The sequence below is a fragment of the Pan paniscus genome, chromosome 4 (assembly GCF_029289425.2).
Source record: "Pan paniscus chromosome 4, NHGRI_mPanPan1-v2.0_pri, whole genome shotgun sequence".
Classification (NCBI taxonomy): domain Eukaryota; kingdom Metazoa; phylum Chordata; class Mammalia; order Primates; family Hominidae; genus Pan; species Pan paniscus.
This window is the reverse complement of record NC_073253.2, coordinates 58,172,159-58,188,057: the sequence shown is the minus strand read 5'-3', so window position 1 is coordinate 58,188,057 and position 15,899 is coordinate 58,172,159. Positions and strand designations below refer to the sequence as shown.

The following is a 15,899-nucleotide window of genomic DNA, read 5'->3' as shown; positions in this document are numbered from 1 at the left end:
CTGGCCTATGGTGGAAAACACCCATGGTGAGGTAGTTTCCAAAATGTGAGGATAGTTTGAGAGTCAGTTTATCAGGTTAAAGCAAATCTAATTCTCATGAGGATCTTAAGTTCAGGGTAAATATCTTGACAAAAGTTAAGTTTAAAAGAGATGACTTTGCTATTTTCAAAATATGTTTATCTTTTATAAGCATTTAAACACAGTGGTTTAATACAGAAATATTCAGATTCTCAGAAGTTCTTGGAATCCTACCTGCTGAAACCCCAGCAAAGGGCTGATTTTGCTTCTACCATATAAACTCTGTGTACTTAGAGTATTCCGGAAAGACAAATGGATAAACGTAATAGATACCTTTTAACATGTCTATTTGCATTGATTGCTGTGTAATCAGGAGAAACCTGGTTTTTTGAGGTATGAACAGAAGCCAATATTTGTAAAGGAATGAAAGTTTAGGTCTATAGTATATTAACGCATAACACTGTTTTGTATTGGAATTTTCAAGAAACTAGACTGAAATAACCACCAACTAAAAGCTAGGTTTTTTTTTTTTTTAGCATTAGACCTATGAATGTTTAGGCTAATGAAATGAAATCATTAATGAAAATCACTAATGAAAAATATTGATTGCCTGCTTACCTTCTTCTAGATAACAAGTACTTTTTGTAGTTCTTCATAATTTTTTATGAAAATTTTCTTATTAGAGAAATATAAACCAGGCCAGTGAATGTAAGCCAAGCTAATACCTAAATATGCTTATTGTTTTAAAAAAAAGGAAAAAGGGAGAAATAAAATCTGAAATCTTAGCCCCTAAATTTAGCTACCATTGATGTCTATTGACTCTGATTTTTTAGATTCCTGTGTATATTCCCACATACATGATCGTATGCCACTGGCATAATGTATTAATACATATGTTCCTTTTTTATAAATACTTGTCTTGTTTTTCCTTTGCTTACCCATGCTTACCTTCCATACCCTTTTCATGCTCTTAAAATTGTATTTAGACATGCGTCTTTTCATTCTGTATTTTATAGAAATGGAATCGTGTTATATCACATCTTTCTTTTAATAGTCATGGAAACCCTTCTAAACAACTGGTATTATATGATTATTTCCAAAATTAAGCGAAAACAATTTCACATTACTTGGCTTTAAAATGTCAATAGGAGGCAGGTGTAGTGGCTTATGCCTGTAATCCCTTTGCTTTGGGAGGCTGAGGTGGGAGAATTGCCTGAAGCCGGGAGTTCAGAACCAGCCTGGGAAACAAAGTGAGACACTGTCTGTGCAAAAAATTTTTAAAAATTAGCTGGGTGTGGTGATGTGCACCTGTAATCCCAGCTACTCAAGAGGCTGAGGTAAGAGGATTGCTTGAGCCTAGAATTTTGAGGTTACAGTGAGCATTGATCACACTACTGCACTCCAGCAGGGCTGATGGAGTGAAACCCTGTCTCTTAAAAAAAAAATTCTGCTGAACCTTGCCTGCCTTGTATTTGAGGGTGGATCATTAAAATGCTGATTAGAAAGTCAACTCTGTGCCGGGACGCACTGATGGGCTCTACCGTCAAGTGATTGGGCCAGGGCCAGGCTGTTTTGTTTGGGAGAGCAGGATCCTCTAGTCTCTGAGATTTAAGTTTTTGTAACTGTATATGCTAGTTCCAGCCTTTCCTTCCTCCCTCTCTGTCCTCACTATATTGTACAGCTTCTATGTTGCTTTTGCTGATTTCTTTATTACTCATGTTTGATTTGAAACAAGCTGTTTGTGGGAGGAAGTTTTAGGGATTTCTTGCCCTCCCCTTCCCCAAAGGAGCAATTCTTTTGTATGTGTGTGTCTTTTTTTTTTTTTTTTTTTTTTTTTTTTCAGAAAACTTTTTGCAAGTTGTTTTATTTGCAATGCCCTTTGAAAGGCCACTAAAGTTAACTGGATTACAAACTAGGCAGAAATTGCTTTACAAAAGGAGGGAAATACCAAAATGTCAGTTTCTGTAGAGAATCCACAGTTCAGTTTTATTCAGAGCAAAAAAAAAAAAACTTTTAATCACACTAGAAAAAACTCAGCAATAGATTTGGAATCTGTACTCAAACTACACATGCAATGACAGTATTCTGCTAATGCAGTCGATTTGCTGTTGTATTTGTCTACTTTTTTATATTAATAATTATAAACTCTAAAGCAGTGCAACTAGTATTTGGAACAATCTTTACAGTGTCAGGCACATTTCGCTTTTCTTCACACCATTGGTTCTGTGTACGTGGGCTTCCTCCCCTTCAGTAAAGTCGTTTTGATATTGAAGGTCTTGGGAATGTCCACAGGTGTTTTCTCCTTGATCTTATTGGCAGCAGTCTTGCATGTAACAAACCTTTGATAATAGCTTGCAGCTAGAATAAGGTCAAAGAGAGTTCCTTGGTGAATTTTCAGGAATTCTTGGTCCCAAACAGGATTTTTATCTCTTCATTTTTCTTCTCATTATTCTTAGGAGGAGGAGGAGGGTCATCTTTATGGGGGGGTGCACCACTGAATGACCTTTTAAAATACTGCTTCATTATTTGGTAGAGGACTGGGGGTCATCATATCCTTCAATCATTCATTCCCAAATCTTCCAACGTGATCTTGATAGTATAGATTGTTTGGCAATTTCTACATTAACCTCAAATATTTCTTCATTGGAACTCCACAACTAATTGAAGGCAGGCTAGAGGCTGACATGAGCCGGGCAGCATCAGCACAGAAGGGAAGGGTGGAGGACATGGCTGCTCTGTGTATGTTTTTAAACGTGTGTTTTCTGAGCATATTTTGATGTGTATTTTTAACTTAGAATTTTTTTTTTACTTTTCCCCCTCATCACTGTTTTTAAGATATATTCCTAATTGATAATTGATTTCCTTATTTCTAATGACTGTGTGGTATTTCATATACTTTTATCACCAAGTTTTATCTACTCCCATTCTTCCTCCATGATAGGCACTGAGATTACCTCCTGTTCCCCTCTGTTACCATAGGATGGGCATTCTTGTATATGTTCATTTATGGGCCAGAGTGAGAATTACTTTGAATAGTGGAATCGAGTAGAATTACAGGGTTATGGAAAGGAGTAATGTACTTAATTTGTCTAAATATTTCAAAAATTGCTCTCCAGAATAGCTATACCAGTTTATACTCCCATCATTAGGATGTGAGGGTTCTCATAGTCCCTATATTCCCACCAACATTTGACATTTTTAATTTTAATTAATTTTAGCCAATCTATTTGGGTATAAAGTAAAATCTTTTTTTTGTTGTTGTTTTTTGAGACAGGGCCTTGCTCTGTTGTCCAGGCTGGAGTGCAGTGCTGCAATCATAGCTCACTGCAGCTTCAATCTCCCAGGCTCAAGCAATCCTCCTGCCTCAGCCTCCTGGGTAGCTGGGACTACAGACTTGCACCACCATGTCTGGCTGATTTTTAAAATTTTTAGCAGAGATGAGGTATTGCTATGTTGCCCAGGCTGGTCTTGAACTCCTGAGCTCAAGTGATCCTCCTGCCTTGGCCTCCCAAAGTGCTGGGATTATAGGCGTGAGCCACCATGCCCAGCATCATTGCTTTACTATGCATGTATCTGACTGTCTCTTTATATACATGTTGTTATTCTGTAAGTTTCTACTTTTGTAAGTTGCCTGTTTATATTTTTAGTCTATTTTTCTATTGAGCTAGCTCTTACTATTGTTGATTGGCAGGCATTGTTAATATTCTAGATTTTAGGCTCTTTCCTGATTTAGACACTGAATATCTTCTTCCATTCTGTTGTCTGTCAGCTTTGTTCATGATATGACTTATTAATCAAAAATTTAATTCTGGAGTTATTAAATAATTTTTTTGCTTCTTGATTTGATTTTGTAGTTTAAGAAATTCTTCCCCATCTCTGTCAAAAAGTAGCCTCCTACATTATCTTCCTTAGACTTTTGCCTTTCACATTGAGCTTTTAATTGTCTGAACTCATCCTTTTTGAATCATGGTGGCCATATTTATTTGAGTGTCAAATCAAGACATAGTGTATGCAGTATGAATATACCTAAATGACTCACAAAAAAGGAATCTTTGACGCTAAAGTTTTTCTGGTCAGCCCTGACCATGGGTCTCTAGTTATTGAGGAATTTTGTTTGTGAACTGTGGTAAACTAGACATAATAGAAAATTTACCATCTTAACCATTTTTATTTATTTATTTTATTTATTTTTTCTTTTCTATTTTTTATTATTATACTTTAAGTTTTAGGGTACATGTGCACATTGTGCAGGTTAGTTACATATGTATACATGTGCCATGCTGGTGTGCTGCACCCACTAACTCGTCATCTAGCATTAGGTATATCTCCCAATGCTATCCCTCCCCCCACCCCCACCCCACAACAGTCCCCAGAGTGTGATATTCCCCTTCCTCTGTCCATGTGATCTCATTGTTCAATTCCCACCTATGAGTGAGAATATGCGGTGTTTGGTTTTTTGTTCTTGCGATAGTTTACTGAGAATGATGATTTCCAATTTCATCCATGTCCCTACAAAGGACATGAACTCATCATTTTTTATGGCTGCACAGTATTCCATGGTGTATATGTGCCACATTTTCTTAATCCAGTCTATCATTGTTGGACATTTGGGTTGGTTCCAAGTCTTTGCTATTGTGAATAATGCCGCAATAAACATACGTGTGCATGTGTCTTTATAGCAGCATGATTTATAGTCCTTTGGGTATATACCCAGTAATGGGATGGCTGGGTCAAATGGTATTTCCAGTTCTAGATCCCTGAGGAATCGCCACACTGACTTCCACAATGGTTGAACTAGTTTACAGTCCCACCAGCAGTGTAAAAGTGTTCCTATTTCTCCACATCCTCTCCAGCACCTGTTGTTTCCTGACTTTTTCATGATTGCCATTCTAACTGGTGTGAGATGGTATCTCATTGTGGTTTTGATTTGCATTTCTCTGATGGCCAGTGATGGTGAGCATTTTTTCATGTGGTTTTTGGCTGCATAAATGTCTTCTTTTGAGAACTGTCTGTTCTTGTCCTTCGCCCACTTTTTGATGGGGTTGTTTTTTTCTTGTAAATTTGTTTGAGTTCATTGTAGATTCTGGATATTAGCCCTTTGTCAGATGAGTAGGTTGCGAAAATTTTCTCCCATTCTGTAGGTTGCCTGTTCACTCTGATGGTAGTTTCTTTTGTTGTGCAGAAGCTCTTTAGTTTAATTAGATCCCATTTGTCAATTTTGTCTTTTGTTGCCATTGCTTTTGGTGTTTTAGACATGAAGTCCTTGCCCATGCCTATGTCCTGAATGGTAATGCCTAGGTTTTCTTCTAGGGTTTTTATGGTGTTAGGTCTAACGTTTAAGTCTTTAATCCATCTTGAATTGATTTTTGTGTAAGGTGTAAGGAAGGGATCCAGTTTCAGCTTTCTACATATGGCTAGCCAGTTTTCCCAGCACCATTTATTAAATAGGGAATCCTTTCCCCATTGTTTGTTTTTCTCAGGTTTGTCAAAGATCAGATAGTTGTAGATATGTGGCATTATTTCTGAGGGCTCTGTTCTGTTCCATTGATCTATATCTCTGTTTTGGTACCAGTACCATGCTGTTTTGGTTACTGTAGCCTTGTAGTATAGTTTGAAGTCAGGTAGTGTGATGCCTCCAGCTTTGTTCTTTTGGCTTAGGATTGACTTGGCGATGCGGGCTCTTTTTTGGTTCCATATGAACTTTAAAGTAGTTTTTTCCAATTCTGTGAAGAAAGTCATTGGTAGCTTGATGGGGATGGCATTGAATCTGTAAATTACCTTGGGCAGTATGACCATTTTCACGATATTGATTCTTTCTCCCCATGAGCATGGAATGTTCTTCCATTTGTTTGTATCCTCTTTTATTTCGTTGAGCAGTGGTTTGTAGTTCTCCTTGAAGAGGTCCTTCACATCCCTTGTAAGTTGGATTCCTAAGTATTTTATTCTCTTTGAAGCAATTGTGAATGAGAGTTCACTCATGATTTGGCTCTCTGTTTGTCTGTTGTTGGTGTATAAGAATGCTTGTGATTTTTGTACATTGATTTTGTATCCTGAGACTTTGCTGAAGTTGCTTATCAGCTTAAGGAGATTTTGGGCTGAGACAATGGGGTGTTCTAGATATACAATCATGTCATCTGCAAACAGGGACAATTTGACTTCCTCTTTTCCTAATTGAATACCCTTTATTTCCTTCTCCTGCCTAATTGCCCTGGCCAGAACTTCCAACACTATGTTGAATAGGAGTGGTGAGAGAGGGCATCCCTGTCTTGTGCCAGTTTTCAAAGGGAATGCTTCCAGTTTTTGCCCATTCAGTATGATATTGGCTGTGGGTTTGTCATAGATAGCTCTTATTATTTTGAAATACGTCCCATCAATACCTAATTTATTGAGAGTTTTTAGCATGAAGTGTTGTTGAATTTTGTCAAAGGCTTTTTCTGCATCTATTGAGATAATCATGTGGTTTTTGTCTTTGGTTCTGTTTATATGCTGGATTACATTTATTGATTTGCATATATTGAACCAGCCTTGCATCCCAGGGATGAAGCCCACTTGATCATGGTGGATAAGCTTTTTGATGTGCTGCTGGATTCGGTTTGCCAGTATTTTATTGAGGATTTTTGCATCAATGTTCATCAGGGATATTGGTCTAAAATTCTCTTTTTTTGTTGTGTCTCTGCCTGGCTTTGGTATCAGAATGATGCTGGCCTCATAAAATGAGTTAGGGAGGATTCCCTCTTTTTCTATTGATTGGAATAGTTTCAGAAGGAATGGTACCAGTTCCTGCTTGTACCTCTGGTAGAATTCGGCTGTGAATCCATCTGGTCCTGGACTCTTTTTCGTTGGTAAGCTATTGATTATTGCCACAATTTCAGGTCCTGTTATTGGTCTATTCAGAGATTCAACTTCTTCCTGGTTTAGTCTTGGGAGAGTGTATGTGTCCAGGAATTTATCCATTTCTTCTAGATTTTCTAGTTTATTTGCATAGAGGTGTTTGTAGTATTCTCTGATGGTAGTAACCATTTTTAAATGTATCGTTGAATCCCTTTTTTTCAATATGGTGAGAAATAGGGATCCAATTTTATTTCTGTCCCTATAACAACCTAGTTTTTTTCCAGCACTATCTAAGCATTCTGTCTTTTCCTTGTTGATGTGTGATGCAAATTTCATCTCTTAAACGATTTTGTTCTTTGTTGTCTTAAAGCATTGGATAAAATCTACAGTTCATTGACGAGTAGTAGAAGTAACAAACATCTAGGCTTTTCCTCACTTCGATGGGAATGCTCCCAAATTTTTATAATTATGATGTTTGCATTAGGCTACTAATAGTTATTTTTTTAAATCATGCCAAGAGAGTTTCTTTTCATTTCTACTTGAATATTTGTTTTGTTCAGGATGGCAGTTGAATGTTATCAAATGGCTTTTTAGAATTACTGATTTCTATTATTTCTCCCTTGTATCTATTAATGTAGTAAATGAATTTTTAAATGAACTTTATGTTCCTGGGCTAAACCTTACGTGACTCTTTTATTGTAGTATTGGGTGAAATTAGATATTTTATTTAGCACTTCTGAATTAATGTAAGATTGGCGTATAGTTTTCTTCTGTCATGTTGTCCTCACTTGGTTTTGGTTTCAAGCTTTTCATGTTTTCCAGTAAGCTCCGGAACATGAAAATTACCTGTTTTTTTACAAGTTGTATAGAATTTGTCCATAAAACTGTCTAGGCCAGGGCAGATTCTCTTTTTTTAAAAACTTTATTGAAGCATAATGTACACATAGATTCAATATGTATTTCAGTAAGATACACAGCATAAGTGTACAGCTCACTAAATTATCAGAAGCTGAACACTCCCTGAAAGCCAGCACTCAGATCAAGAAAAACAGCATTATTTACAACACCCTTGAAGCCTTCCTTTTTCTTCCAGGCACCGTCCCTCTGTCCAGAGGTGACTATTATCCTGATTTCTAACAGCATAGATCAGTTTTCCCTATAAATGGCAGTCATATAAAATGGCGTCATACATCGTGTTCTTTTTTTGTTGAGGTTTTCTCTAGGTTGTTAGAAGTAGTTATAGGTTATTTGTGGATGTATGATATTCCCTATGTAAATATACCGTAAATTAAAATATTGATGGTCATTTTTGTAGTTTCCAGTATTTGCCTGTTATGAATGGTTCTCTTAAGAATGTTTTCCAATTCATGTCTTTCGGTGGATATAAAAATCTTCTCTGAATGTGATTGGCCGAACAGTAGCATTGGCATCACCTGGGAACTTGTTAGAAATGAAGAATCTCATACCGCAGCCAGAACTACTGCATCAGAATGTATGTTTTAATGAGATCACCAGGTAATTTGTATGCACATTACTGTTACACTCTGAAGTCTCTATTTGGAAGACTTGACACTGAATTCTAAGTGTTAGTGTTTCAGCTACTTGGGGTAATGAAAGGGATTAGAAGTTAGGAGAGCTGGCAGCCCTAAGCACCACTAAATAGTTTCAAAACTCTTTGCCACCAAGTCTTTTCTCATCTTCCTTTAATTTTCCTCACTCTGGTTAGGCAAATCACTGGAGAAAGGTTGGAAGATTATAGAGTCTTAGAGCACATACTGAAGTCTCATAGGTAATTGGGTTCTTTTGCTTGGTGGTTTTAGTATATGGAATTTTTTTTAAGTTCTTGTTCAATATTTGAGCCTCTTTGGATTTGGTCCAAGTGTAACTATATTGAGAGATATTCTTTGTGGTCAGTTGGGGATTGTGTACACTAACACTAAATTCATTTTAAATGGACTTCATTTTTATTTCTTTTGGTTTATTTTGGTGGATTTCATAGCATTCAAGAAGAGCATCTATACTCCATCATTTATTGGTATTAGAGGCTTATTTATTTTTATTGCTATGTATAATATGTATTGTGGGGATTGCCGTGATATATATCAATGACAGCATATCATTACATTCATGAAAGTGAATGTAAACTTTCACATTTACATGTGAAACTACTGTGAGATTTAAAACTACTAAAAAATGGAAAGGAAATAATTGTATATTTTCCTTAGGATTGTGTGCTATTAACAAGGTAAACTGGGTTAATTCTTTCTTAGAACCTTCTACTCTTGTACCATCATTTTTATGTATTTTTTATTTACATAGGTTTTTGGGGAACAGGTGGTGTTTGCTTACATGAGTAAGTTCTTTAGTGGTGATTTGTGAGATTTTGTGAACCCATTACCTGAGCAGTATGCACTGTACCCAATTTGTAGTCTTTTATCCCTCACCCCTCGTCACACTCCTTTCCCCAAGTCCCCAAAGTCCATTGTATCATTCTTATGCCTTTGCATCCTCATAGCTTAGCTGCTGCTTATGAGTGAGAATATCTGCTATTTGGTTTTCCATTCCTGAGTTAATTCACTAAGAATAATGGTCTCCAATTCCATCCAGGTTGCTGCAGATGCCATTATTTCATTTCTTTTTCTGGCTGAATAGTATTCCATGGTGTATATATACACCACTCATTGATTGATGGGCATTTGGGCTGGTTCCATATTTTTGAAATTGCAAATTGTGCTGCTATAAACATGCGTTTGCAAGTATCTTTTCATATAATGACTTCTTTTCCAACTAGTGAGAGGTAGGATTCCCAAGAATAATTGTTACCCTGTGACTTTATTGTAGAATCTTTATTGAAGACCTTTTCATGAAAAAAATCTACTGTATTGAAGTCTTATGTAAACCATAAAGCTTAATGTTTTGAACCACCACTAATTTTAAGAACATTACCCACTGGGCGCGGTGGCTCACGCCTGTAGTCCCAGCACTGTGGGAGGCTGAGGTGGGTGGATTACTTAAGGCCAGGAGTTCGAGACCAGCTTGGCCAATGTGGTGAAAGCCTGTCTGTACAAAAAAATACAAAAATTAGCTGGATATTGTGGTACACGCCTCTAGTCCCAGCTACTCAGGAGGCTGAGGCAGGAGAATTGCTTGAACCCAGGGGGCAGAGGTCGCAGTGAGCAGAAATTGTGCCACTGCACTCCAACCTGGGTGACAGAGCAAGACTCCATCTCAAACAAGACAAAACAAAAAAATTCTCATGCACATTTGGGTTGTTTCCTTTTTTGCTGTTATGAACAAACTCTCATCATTCCTTAGTTTGCTAAGTATATGTTAAGTCATGAAAGGTGTTAAATTATGTAATATACTTTATCTGGAGAGATTAGTTATTTTTTATTAATGTTGTGTGTTACCTTTTTTTAGATATGGTAGTGTTAAATACCCTTGCATACTGGGATAAACCCAATTAGTCATAATATATTTTATCCATTCAATTTACTGTTGGGTTTGGTTTGCTAATATTTGTTTTTGAGATTTTGTATCTATGAGTAAGAGGTTTATAATTTTCTTCTGAACTTTCATATCAAGGTTATGTTGGTCTGTAGAATGAGTTGGTGAGTAATTTCTCTGTTTCCTGGAAGAGTTGTATGACAGTTGAATTATTTGTCCTTTGAGAGTTTGGTAGAACTCACCTGTAAAACCCGATCTCTCTGCATCTTTCCCGATGCAGAAAATTAAGTACTGATTTAACTTCTGTAGGAGAGTTGGGTTTTTTATTGATTCTTGAGTCACTTCTGGTGAGTCAATTTTCTAGGAACTTTTTCATTTCTTTTAATTTACTAGCATAAAGTTGTTCAGAGAAGTTCTCTAGTTGTCTTTCTGTTCTTTGAGATTCTTTTTAAACACATTTCTAATACTGTTCACTTGTGTCTTTGTATCTGTTCTCCCTTCACCCCCCTTATTAGTCCTCTAGTAGTTGGTTACCCTGGCAAATTTTATAGGTCTTTTCGAAGAACCAAGTTTTGGCCTTTTTGAGCTGCTGTATTACGTTTGTTTCCTTAAAAAAAAAAAAAAAAAAAAAAGAGACAGACAGGTCTCTTTCTGTTTCCCAGGCTGGAGTGCAGTGATTTAATAATAACTCACTGCAGCCTCGAATTCCTGGGCTCAAGTGATCCTCCTGCCTTAACCTCCTAAATAGCTGGGTCTACAGGTGTGCACCACCACACCCAGCTACTTAAATTTTTTTTTTTGGTAGAGATAGTGTCTTGCTATGTTGCCCAGGCTGGTCTCAAATTTCTGACCTCAAGCATCTCTTCCCACTTTGGTCTCCCAAAGCTGTTTCCTATTTTATTAATTTTCGTTCTTTATTTCCTTTACTTTTGTGTGATTTACTTTGTTTTTCTAATATTCTTGTTGAGATGGCTATTAAGCTTATTGAGTTCTTATTTTCTAGTATAAATATTTACTGATAAAGTCACATTTTTATCATATAATTTGAAGTATTTTTAAACTTTCATTGTGAGTTTTTTTTTGAGCTGTGGGTTATATAGAAATGTTTTTAAAAATACGTCACCAAATGGGATTTTAAACAATTTTTTTCATATTTAATAGCTTTTGATTTGATTGCATTGTGATAAGAGAATCTCGTGTATATGAATTGATTTTTGAACTCTTTTGTTGAATTTGCATTATGGCCCTTCTACATGGCCAGTTTATAAACACTCTCCATTGTTGAGGAATGTGAGCTCTTTAATGTTGAATGTTGTATATTTCTTTGGAATCCTTGTGCATACTATTGTATGGATGACCATAATTTCTTTATTCCACTTTGATCATTTATTTGGTATTACAGACAGTGCTTATAAAAATTTTTTTATGTCTGTCTGGATAACCATGTGATTATATCCAGAGGAGAAATTCATGTTACTGTACTTTCAGAGTATATGCCTTTTAAATTAGGATCAAGATTGATCTAGTTTATAATCTAAATACAGTGTATGTTTTGTGCTTGTTTCCCTGTGTCCTTGTTCTGGCTATTAGCAAATTTAAGACTGTTTTCCATTTTTTAAAAATTTATTTATTTTGTTATTTTCTTTCAGGGAATAGAAAGGACTTTCCCATTCAATTATGAGGTTAAAAATTGCTGTCTTTTGATTTCTAGTTCTTTATGAATGAGATTTAGTCACAATTTATTTTTCTTTAGGAGAACTGTCTATTCATATAGCCATTTTTTTTTTTTACTGGGCTGTTTGTCACCTTTTTTACTGCTATATAAAATTTCTCCTTTGCCACATGTGGCACATTGAGAAGGCTTAAGGTTTGCAAGTACTAGATACTTGTTTTTATTTGACTTACTTCAAAATGTTGTTTGCTTTAGAAATGGATGATGGACCTTCTCGAAGAGATCATTTCATGAAAAGTGGATTTGCCTCTGGGCGGAATTTTGGAAACAGAGGTAAGCATCTTTGTCTTTCCTTAATCTCCTGAACTGTTGAATAATTGGATATATAGAGGCTTTCATGGCCGTTTGGTACAAAGCTAAGTCTGTTGTAAGTCAGTGTGTAGTAGACTTGGTGTTGAGATAATGAGTTCATCATTTTTCCAAGTTCATTTTCTTTTTTCTGTTCTACTTCTTTGGGATAGTAGGGAGTAGTGTTAAGTTGATTAGACAGATTGGTTGGAGGGATGGATGGGTTGGATGGTTGGATGATTCACAGAGCTGCTTCTTAATGTGTTTGTGATATTGATTTCCAACAATTGATGTGGGAAGAATGTTTGTAAAAGCTTCAGGGATTAGAGGTGAGAGGGACTCTTTCTTGAATTTTATATTTTTCAAGAAAAGGCAGTATAGGAAACATTTGTTAGCTCATTAGTATTAATTTTTTAAGAGTTTATTTTGCCTTTATTGGATTTTTAAATTTTACTTTTAGAACAACCACCTGATATGACAGATAATGACACAGCAAAACACCTTTCTAGAGTCCATTTTTAGACTTAATATTAACATGCTAGAAATATGTGCTATATTTTATTATAGTGCAATAACATATTAGAACTTCAAGTTAAATTTATTTGAAAATCCATGTGGTCATTTTTTTATCTTTTAGGGGATGCCATAGCGAGGGCTATTTGTTAAACATACTTGACACTTATTCTTGAATTTATGAGATGTTATTTTTTGAAAAACTCTATTGAGACTTGCAGATATTTTTGCTGTGGAAACTAAAAGATGCATGATGTTTTATTTGACATTTGGAAAATTTAATTTCTTTAGATACAATGAACACAAATTTAAGTTTTATATTTTGACATGTTTCTGCCACTAATGGAAATGATTTATTCAAGTATACACATATATATTGGTTTTTAAGCCTGCATATTAAGATGCATTGTTTATTTGGACAATGTAATTGTGCTAAGAATTCAGATGAGATTTTGTTAGCTACTACTAACATTAGAAATATTTTAATATTACATTTAGGAGCATATTTATTATTTACATATCTTTTAAAATTATATTTTAGTAGAGGTTATGTGATATTTTGATACAGGCTTCTAAATATTATTGAATAAAACCTTTTTCAGTGAGAAAATCATCACTGAGGCAGATTTTACCACAAATTATTTTCATGTTTTAGGTTGAAATACACATAAAATTTCCGATCAGAACTCTCAGTTGTTAATACTTTAAACAATTAGCTTTATATTACCTGGGACATTTGTAGACCCATGAGTATAACTTATTTTCCATATGACTCTTCTAACATTTTATATAGTTTCCTTTTTTTTTTCTTTTTCTTTTTTGAGACAGTTTTGCTCTTGTTGCCTAGGCTGGAGTACAATGGCACAATCTCGGCTTACTGCAACCTCCACCTCCCAGGTTCAAGTGATTCTCCTGCCTCAGCCTTCCGAGTAGCTGAGATTACAGGTGTGCGCCACCACGCCCAGCTAATTTTTTTTTTATTAGTAGTAGAGACAGGGTTTCACCATGTTGGCCAGGCTAGTCTCGAACTCCTGACCTCAGGTGATCCACCTGCCTCGGCCTCCCAGTGTGCTGGGATTATAGACGTGAGCCACCACGCCTGTACTGTATAGTTTCAATCTTGATTTTCTTCTCAGTAGAACTTGCATAACTAATAATGTGGTTTTTGAAGTTGACTCTTCATTGCTTAAAATATCGACTAGCTTGTTATGTCCTGTGAAGTATGTCTGAGTAGCTTGGACTTCTTGAATCACACATCTTTGAAATCTGATTAAAATACTTTTATAGTTGGGCATACACAATTTTACAGGTGGTTTCAGGAGTTACACAGATCCCTTTTAACTCCCCTCTACAAGGGTATTACAGAGGTAAGTAAGACAGTGTATAGGGATCACAGGGAATGCTTTAATTTTTTTCTCAGTGATAGTTTAAAGCATCATTTTATGCTGTTTTGGATGTCTCTCCTGTTCTTTTTTTAATGTTTTATTTTAAATAATCGTTCTTGCTATCACATCTCTGCTCTCGAGATTTTTAATTTAGTGGTAGAGAAACACATGGAAAGAAATACTACTTTAAAAAGGTACAGATAGTATGCTGTGGGAATGTGGAAGAAGGATAAATTACGACTGGAGGTTCTAAAGGAAGACTTCACATAATTGGTTTTTTGAAGAATGAAGTGAATTTTGATAAGACAAATAAGAAAGTAGGGAATGCCATGCCAAAGGAATAGCATGTACAAAGATACAAAACATTAGAAGTTGACAATGTGGAGTATTGGAGTTGTTTGGTGTGAATTAAAATGTTGGGTGTTTAGAATTACATAGTGAGAAACAAAGCTAAGAAGGTTAGTATGGGGAAATAGTATGGCGAGATGGGGAGGCCAGGAGGGGAGTGGTAGTCTTAGGTTTTTCCCTTATGTAGCCCCTTGTTTTAATTTTAAAAATGGAAAGGATATGATAAATATAAGAAATAGAAAAATAAAAAATAGAACAGTTAAACAGGACACGAGTGTAAGATTTTCAATAGCAATGACTTTCACACAGGGCAGAGCGTAATAGCTGGCTCTATCAGAATGAGAATTCAACATATAGAAAACTATGGAGCAGAATTTTCCTGCTTGAAGGTCTCCAATATAATACCAACTAGTAGAAAGCTGTGTTTCACCAGTAGTAGATTTGTTGTTACCTTGGTATCATAATTTAAGAGTTTTTCTTTTAAGTTGCAGGTATATTAATTAATTTTAGGTTTCTGTGCTACTCTTTTCCCATCCTTGGAAGTCCGTTTACGCCAGAAATTCATTTAATTCTTAGTTTTTGATGATGACACACTTAATTTTATATGTTAAAGAGTTTAACTGTCCAACCTTTTTCAGATGCTGGTGAGTGTAATAAACGAGATAATACATCCACAATGGGTGGTTTTGGAGTTGGAAAGAGTTTTGGAAACAGAGGTAATTACTTGGTTATGATATCTTACAATCAAAACTTGAGTGATTTTTTAATAATTGAGTTTAAATACTGATTGACAGACATTCCATATTGACATTTAATTTCAAGGTATATATTCTGTGAGTGCCTTTGCACTAAAGATTATCTTATTAAAACTTATTAAAAACATTTTTTAATTTTATGAAAGATTATTGATGAATGCTTTTAAAATTAATTCTAGAGACATGTCTGTATGCTTCAGAGATGCATAACTCTTAGACATAGGTTTTTAGGAAATAAGTTTGAAAGCAAAACTTGACGACTTTTTAAAAAAGAGTAAACAAAAAGAAGCTAACAAGATTTTCATGTTATTGAGGAGAAAATCACTGAGTTATTGGGTTATAATTTAGTTGTATTGTCCTTAGCAGATGAAGAGATTGAGTTTGTAAAATTTTGAGAATTTTGATGGTTTTAAATAGAAAACATATAGTGGTTACACTGACATATTCCTCTGTTTTGCCCATGTGCATACAGAGGAGTATATGACAATTGAGGTAATACAGAATTGGCTGAAAAGAAAGTTGTTTTTAACCTTAAGAGAATGGAGTTGATAAACCGACACAAAGCAGAAATTGTTGTACAGC

General features: G+C 35.4%; 1 protein-coding gene across 3 annotated transcripts in view; it reads left to right on the top strand.

Moving 5' to 3' along the window:
• DDX4 (DEAD-box helicase 4) overlaps positions 1-15,899 on the top strand; it is an 87,128-nt gene that overhangs the window by 12,598 nt on the left and 58,631 nt on the right. For all 3 annotated transcript variants that reach the window (XM_003827375.5, XM_003827374.5, XM_055112370.2), the window contains exons 4-5: positions 12,224-12,301; positions 15,201-15,278. In XM_003827375.5, the coding sequence (XP_003827423.3) occupies positions 12,224-12,301; positions 15,201-15,278 (156 nt within the window). The remainder of the gene's footprint in view (positions 1-12,223; positions 12,302-15,200; positions 15,279-15,899) is intronic.